The 7,949-nt window shown below is 38.1% G+C and overlaps 1 protein-coding gene across 1 annotated transcript; it reads left to right on the top strand.

Annotated features, from left to right (window-relative positions):
- Window positions 1-1,342: 1,342 nt before the first annotated feature.
- LOC136533460 (protein FAR1-RELATED SEQUENCE 5-like) lies at window positions 1,343-2,943 on the top strand. The gene is made up of 2 exons (XM_066526006.1): window positions 1,343-2,298; window positions 2,700-2,943. The coding sequence occupies exons 1-2, from the start codon at window positions 1,343-1,345 to the stop codon at window positions 2,941-2,943; spliced, it is 1,200 nt and encodes a 399-aa protein (XP_066382103.1).
- The last annotated feature ends 5,006 nt before the right edge of the window (window positions 2,944-7,949 follow it).

Genomic DNA, 7,949 nt, shown 5'->3' with positions numbered 1-7,949 from the left:
AAAAATTTATTTCCATGCAGGGTGGCTTGACTGAGCTTATGCTTGAGCAAATTATGAGCTCACAAGAAGACATTGATCACACAGAAAGGGGTACCATGCAGGTACATAATTACAAAACAAACATGTGCAAAATTACTAGTGCTAGATTGTGTAATCTCAGCTTAGAACAAGTGCAATTTCTAAAATAATTATTACACGTATATGAAGCGACACAAGGATCGTTAACAGACATGCTAATTGCAAATGACATGAATGCTCTTGAAGAAACCTTAGCACCCCAACCAGATTCATCAATATCAGACTCAAGGATGGCATACCAGGTACATGTCCACAAACACAACAATTTGCCACACATGCATCAGCAAAATTGCTTGAATACAAGTAATGCACTACAACCATCAAACAAAGAAGAATTGACTTATCTGTGTACAACACAGGATTTTGGTGGTCACTATGATGAAGAAATACCAAGCTTTCTCCAAGACATACCTGAAAATGAAAACCATCATTGGCAAATTGACATATTCAACAACATGCACATTGATGAGGTAAACAGAAAAAAATAATTATTCTTTTCTACACCTATTTCAATGCACAGTGAATGTTTGCAAATGCAAAACTCCAATGATCTAAAAAACTACACACTGCTAATAACATATTTACATGAACAGGAACTCACAGTGTCAGAAAATGGCTTCAGCAGCAGCAATGCACCAATATCAAGAACCATAGAGGCTGCGTCAACTGCAATAGAAGATGAACACAATTCCAATAACAACCAATTCCTGACAGAAGAGGAGATTGATGAATTCATCATCACAGAGCAGGTTGCTGCATCAGAAGGAAATAATGGGCCCATTGACAGCGCATACACACCTCAGCCGCTATAGAAGTTTGAGAGTAGAGCAGCTGCCGAACACTTCTATAGGTTCTATGCTTTTCTGGCTGGCTTCAAATTTGCTGTAAAACATTCAATGAGGACAATAGCTAAGAAGAGAGACAACGAGATTATAAAAGTAGAACTGAAATGCACCCATTCAGGCAAAGCATATCAACAAAAGTCCACTGAAGAAGAAGAAGCAGAGGTAGATAAGCAGATTGGAAAGAAGACATCAGCCAAAAGGAACACCAGTGTCTAGGGAAAATTAGAGTGTCCTTGTACAATAACACGAAGGGAGGAACGGGCAGGAGGTCCATGGTTCATAATGCATCAAGATTTGGATCACAACCATAAACTACGACCTAGAAACCGGGACACACTGTTCTCAGGGCACAAATACATGACTGATATGGAGAAGGGGCTGATCAGGACGCTAATGACAACAACATCCCAACAAGACAAATGGTGAGCATACTGTCATACCTCAGAGGAGGACCCACAGCCCTGCTAATGAAGAAGAAGGACATCAGCAACTTCAGGACAAAAATCAACAGAGAGATCAAGGCCTCAGACATGACAAAGGTGCTAGATTACTTTAGAAAGAGGCAGACTGAAGATCTGTCCTTCTTCTACAAGCTAGACCTGGATGAAGAAAGGAGAGTCAGAAACCTGTTTTGGATAGACGGTTGCTCAATCGGGTATTACAAAGAGTATGGTGAATGTATAAGCTTTGACACCACCTTCATGACAAACAGATACAACCTTCCCTTCTCTCCATTCGTGGGCATAATGGGGCACGCACAAAGTTTTTTGTTTGGCTATGCCTTCCTGCTTGATGAGACCATAGAAACTTTTCTATGGGTCTTTGAAACATTCTTGGAAGCGATGGGAGGGAAGCACCTAGTGACAGTAATAACTGACCTGGATAAAGCGATGAAATCTACAATTCAGCTAGTATTTAGCAATGCAACTCATAGAAACTGTCTGTTCCATATCAAGAGCAAGTGTTACAATAGAAACACAAAGGTCTTCTCACAACATGAATGCCTATATGAGGATTTTAAGGATATAATAAACAATAGCCTCACAATTGAAGAGTTTGAAACATTGTGGGTGAAGATGGTCAAAGACAAGAATCTGCAGAATAACAAGTACATGACTAAAATGTGGCAAACGAGGCACAGGTTCATTCCTGTCTATTTCAAGCATGACTTCTTTCGATTCATCCAAACCACATCCAGAAGCGAGTCCATGAACTCGAGGATGAAGGACAATGTTGGGCTGACATATAGCATGATGGGCTTCATACGAGAATACGACCGTGTCATTGAAACAATCAACAAAAACGAGAGGCTAGAAGAAAGCTACAGCAACCAGAAAACACCCAAGGAATTCATTTTTGGGTACACAATTGAACAGTAAGCAGCTGAGCTATACAACCGAAACATATTTAGGAAGTTCCAGGTATAGCTGAAGGCAACAACAAGGTTAAGCTACAAGGAGACTGAGGAAGGGAAACTTTTGAGGTCTGGCCCAAGAGCAACCAAATCCACAATATGCACAGAATCAGGAGATATACAGTTCAGACTGATCTGATAGAGGGAAATGAAGAATTCAGCTGCATCTGTGCAAAGTTTAGCAAAGATGGAATTCTTTACTCACATATCCTAAAAGTGATCATTGAGAAGGCAATAAGCACAATTCCAGAAAAATAGATAAAGGACAGGTGGAGAAAGAAGAGCACAAGAGTGCATGTTAGAAGAGAGCAAGAGGAGACCCTTGCAACAAGTGCATTACTGAGGTTCAATGTGCTGTCCAGGAAGTCAGCAATCCTGAATTCAAAAGGATCGAAAACTAAGAAATCAATGGAGTACCTCTTGTCCAAGTTCAGCAAGCTGGATGTCAAACTACATGTGCTTTTTGGCACCCAACAGACGATTGATGGTAACAATCAGCAACAAGGTCATGAGGAAGGACACAGCAGGCAACAAGAACAAGTGATGGAAGATGGCTACAGTATGGCGGATCCAGAAGAAAGTGATGAATCAGAGATAGACATTTAGGACCCAGAAAGAATAAAGACAAAGGGAAGGCCAGAAATCCCAAAGAGATTCAGGACAAGAATAGAATATTTTGAGAGGAAAAGGTTGGAGCAAGAGAAGAAGGCAGCTGAAGAAAAGAAGAAGGCAGCTAAAGAAAGGAAGAAGGCGACTGAAGAAAGAAAGAAGGCGACCACAGAAAGAAAGATGGTAGCTGCGCAAATAAAGATGGCGGCTGCAGAAAGAAAAACAAGAAACCCAAAGACAAGGACAGTACAGCAGGTAACCCTACACTACAAAATTACACAATGATTTGAAACCAAAAACTAGAACTTAAATGCATTTACAACCAATTATTGTTCATAGGATCCCCAGTGAAGCCTCAGAAAAAGAGAAGAAAGGAGACAACAACAGCTCCAACAGAACCAAGTTCATCATGATGATTACATAGAAGGACTTGATGTCAATTGTATTGGCAAAATTATTTATGTCATTCTTGTAATCAGTAGGATATTCTGAAAACCTACTTTAAATTATGCCTGGACCTCTAATTGCAAATGATGAGAACTACAATTATAGTACCAAGTACTAGCAATTTACAGTAAGCGTTTTTGCAATTTATAAACTAGCATTATGCAGTACCTATACAAACTTCATCATATGGCACTACACTTCAGCATACGATCTTGGGACAAGCACCACCATATCCTATAGCAAAATTCTTGCACTTGTCTTTGCTATAATAGGTTAGTAGACTAAAACAGATTTGACAAAAAAAACCCAAGAAACAGAGAAAGATAACAACTATGAATATGGAAACAAGAACATTTCACATCAAGCTCCCAACTAAAATAATATAAAACCACCGCAATTTAGATTCTTCACTATAGATTTATCTTTACAACTACTATAGCACCAATAGAAGTGATATTAGACAATTCCTCACTTATAGATTAGCATGCACTAATACTATGAACCTACACACTAAATGACACAAGTCTAGACAAAACATGCAGCTCATGCTGACTTGTAGTACTTTTCATAGACCTGAAAAGAAAAATTTCCAAAATAACAATCATTTCAAAAGCATGATGGCATAATAAGACAGATGGACATTGCAACTAGTATTACCACTTCATCAAATTCCTGGACTTTAAATCGTCCTTCATCCGCAGAATTGAATGGACTAGAAAGCATGTCATTGACATATTTGATGCGAAGGTGGCAAATATCAGCTTCATTGAACTTGTCCATCATATCAACATTGATAGCCCAAGCCTCAAGGTTTTTCATAGCAAAAATACCACTATCATTGATCAAGCTGATACAAAGATACAAGAAAAACAAGCCAGAAGACAATGAGAACCAAAAAAGGGTATCATGCATGTTTTTTAAAAAAAAGTGTATTACACATACTCCTCATGCTGCTGAGGCACATCTGCAAAGTAAACACGATATCCATGGAACCCAGAGTCAGGACGACCAGATTCTTTCTAGATTACAGACAAGTTCCGTACCTAAAAAGACAGCATAATTGCAACACATGTAACAATTACAGGTACATGGAAAAAATTGCAAAGGATAATCACAATGTATTTGCCAATGTGCTGCTCCTACTTACGAATTCATCACGAACAGCTTTCTCAATAGGTGAGCCTCCTCCATAACATAGTGTACAACAATCCAAGATTGCAATCTTTCTCAAACTAAAATAAACAACCACCACGTACCACCGATCAAGGAATAGAATTGGAAAGTACATCTGACATGAAAATACACAATGGACAAATATAAGTATCAATCAAGCCCTAAATAAGCAATCAATTATACAAAGATTGCTAACTTACATATTGGCTCTGTGACAATGGCCTTGCGCGAGACGCCCCCCTAAAACATTTGACTGCATTTTCAAGTAGCTCCTCCTTGCTATCATTAGGGCCATGATTCCCAATTAAATAATCCTGCACCATAACAGACTAGTCAATATTTATTTCATATCGTCCGGACATAGAATTGATTGATGAAAACAAAATATACTTACACCAACTTTCGAGAAGAAATAATGTTTGTAAGAATTCTTAGGGTGATTCTTATGAAATAACAACTTGCACAGAGCATTCACTACGAAGTAGTGCACATTTCCTTTAGGTTTAAGAGAGCTTGCAAAGACACTTAACTTAACAATCACATGCCCATAATCAATTACTGTAAGGCTAAAACAAGAATAAAATAACATCCATTACATCTTTGCTAGCTGCAAATTAACAAAATTTAATCACCAATGCAGAAAAGAGAGGAGGAATTAAGCGAACATAACTTACTTTGAGTGCTCATTGCTATCTGCCATCCTCAAGACAATGCCATACAAGTCAGCTTCAAGTTTGGACATAGTAATCTTCGAGTGAGGCTTCACAAAAGGACTCAACTGATATTTGCTTGGTATGAAAACCCTCCTTGTACGGTGAACAGCAAGCTTTGCACTAGAAGAGCACCAAGGAACTTGGCTTGAAAATGAATCAGAGTCATTGGATAAACCATTGCTTCTCAAACCTTTTCCAGAACAGCCGCCAACAACTAAAACATCTGCAAGGTTTGCAACAGGTGTTGCAACATGTTCCTGCAAACCAATAAACAACAAACACATCAAATTGTTCGAAAAGGACAGCAAAATACCATATTACATACAAACATATATAATATATCACAGTAGTTGATCAAATTCACCGTCAAACATACAAAATACAAACAGTATGCATAGTTCCATTGTACATGCCATCAGACAAAGATTAAAAGTGTTCCACACATTTACATAAAATAATATACAGTCCCATTCAAATTATATACAGTCCCATTTGTTTTAATAATAAAAATCATATTGCTTTCCCCTAGGAGTGATTGCAGCTAGAGGCAGAGGACCAACTGGCTCGTCGTCGCTGTCAGAATATTCAGTAAAAGGAACAGATTCCATACGAATACAGTCCTAGATAAAAAAAATAGTATTAGTCACCAAGAAATACCAGGAAATAAGATAACGCATAAGATAAGATAGACATAAAAATTCAAATTTGAAGCTAAGGCAAAACAATAAACTCCATTCAAACAAAGATGCTTACACTTCCAACATTCTCATTTCTTTCAACTTCAACAGGTTCCTCATTGCTCACATTAACACTTGAAGAAGATGGAATCTCACTCATCTTATTAACAAATGTCCAACCTTGAGATCCAGAGGCAAAGTTGAAGAAGAAGGTGCTTTCAGATTGAAGCTAAAAAAAGAACAAGTAGAACAAATATGAGTTAAACCTATGAAAACAAAACAAGGCTGCAAAGTTAACTGGAACAATAGCATTAACTACAACTTACATTTCCATGAAATCCATCATGCAATATATGAACACCTTTAGTCTCCTGTGAAGTAGATGACGGTTTAAACTGCACCTAATATTTGGAATTTAATTAGCTTACTTGTAGCACCAACAAGTAAAGAGTACAGAAAATAATCAACACAATATAACAAGTCAATGGGGGAAAACTGATTCTCAGCTAAGAAGCACAATGTAAAAAGTCAATGAGGTGGCCTGACCGAAACAATTCCACAAGGACAAGATGCAATTTTTTACTATCAAAGGACAATAGAGAAATTATCACGCCTGACTTGTAGTACAGATCGCCTGAATGACACAATTCAAAAAAGACAAGTGACAATTTTTTCTCTATGGAATCACAATAGACAAATGAGCTCGGCTGAACGATACAATTCAAAAAAGACAAGTGACAATTTCTATTTTTATGGAAACACAAAGGACAAAGGAGATCGCCTAAACAGCACAATTCAACAATGACAAGGGACAATTTTTTTTCTAAGAAAGGACAAAAGACAAATTAGTTTGGCTGAACGACATAATTGAAAGAAAACAAGTAATAATTTCTTTTTTTATGGAAAGACAATTGACAAATCACCTCACCTGAACTGCAAAATTCGACAAGGAAAAAATTACAAAAGATTCTCACCGTGGAAAAGACTGCTTGAGACGTAGGAGCCTTGCGTAAATCAGTCCTGGGAACCAACTCAATTGGCTTAGGAGGGACTGAAGAAGAATTTGAACCAATAGGGCGCCTCAGGCTAGGATCTTCAACAAAATTTCCTAGATCATCCTCATCTTCAAGTATTCGAAAAGGAGGAACACCAGGACTATTAAAGAATGGAGCCTTCTTAACAGGACCTTTCCATTTTCCTGATTAATCAACAAACAAAATGTGGTCAACATAGCATGCAGCTAAAACAAACTTATAGCAGAAACTACAAATTTGGATGATTAAAGTCAGGGACATGAATAATCAAATACAAGTAAATCAAAACACCGCAAAAATAACAGAGGTCATAATTCATAAAGGCAGGTTGCACAGTTCAAACACTATAATTGCATGAATACAAAGGTGCAGTTTATAAATAAAAAGAATGCAACTTCCAAAATATAGGAACTAATCGTGAACATCCACAGCAGCAGCAGCATTTCCAACCAAATCAGCACTAGAACAATCTTGCGCCTTCTTTGCTGCATCAGAAGCATCACCAGATACAACACCGGTACAAAAATGCACAGACTTATCAACCAATGGTATAAAAATGCACACACTTTCATATATATCATAGATTTGGTAAACATTTATTATCAAAAGCGACACAAACCTGGGGTCTCATCGACCTTATCAACCAATGGGGCAGATGCAGCAGCTGATCTAGCTATCTCCACTTCATCAACAGTATGAGCCAAGGGGGTCGAAGCAGATGGCCTAGATGCTTCGCCTTGTTGCTGCCTTTTACTTGGAGACTTAGAGGCCTGCTTTTTCATTGGAGATTTAGAGGTCTGCGCTGTAGCTTCCTCGACAATAACATGATCCTTTGATGTACTTCCCTTTCCATCTTTCTTGCGACCAATAGGGCACTTGGAAGTCTTTTTATATGCAACAAACCGAGTCCTCGAAGCCACACCGGTAGGAATTGGAGATGGAGATAAGTTCTTATTCCT

Source organism: Miscanthus floridulus, unplaced genomic scaffold (genome assembly GCF_019320115.1).
Source record: "Miscanthus floridulus cultivar M001 unplaced genomic scaffold, ASM1932011v1 fs_892_1_2, whole genome shotgun sequence".
Classification (NCBI taxonomy): Eukaryota; Viridiplantae; Streptophyta; class Magnoliopsida; order Poales; family Poaceae; genus Miscanthus; species Miscanthus floridulus.
The sequence above is the reverse complement of the archived record's forward strand: the minus strand, read 5'-3'. Positions and strand labels throughout refer to the sequence as shown.

Coding starts and splice junctions, on each gene's coding strand:
- LOC136533460 (XM_066526006.1), top strand. CDS start 1,343: ATGGTGAGCATACTGTCATACCTCAGAGGAGGACCCACAGCCCTGCTA. Junction 2,299..2,699: donor TTTGGGTACACAATTGAACA/GTAAGCAGCTGA, acceptor TGTGCTGTCCAG/GAAGTCAGCAATCCTGAATT.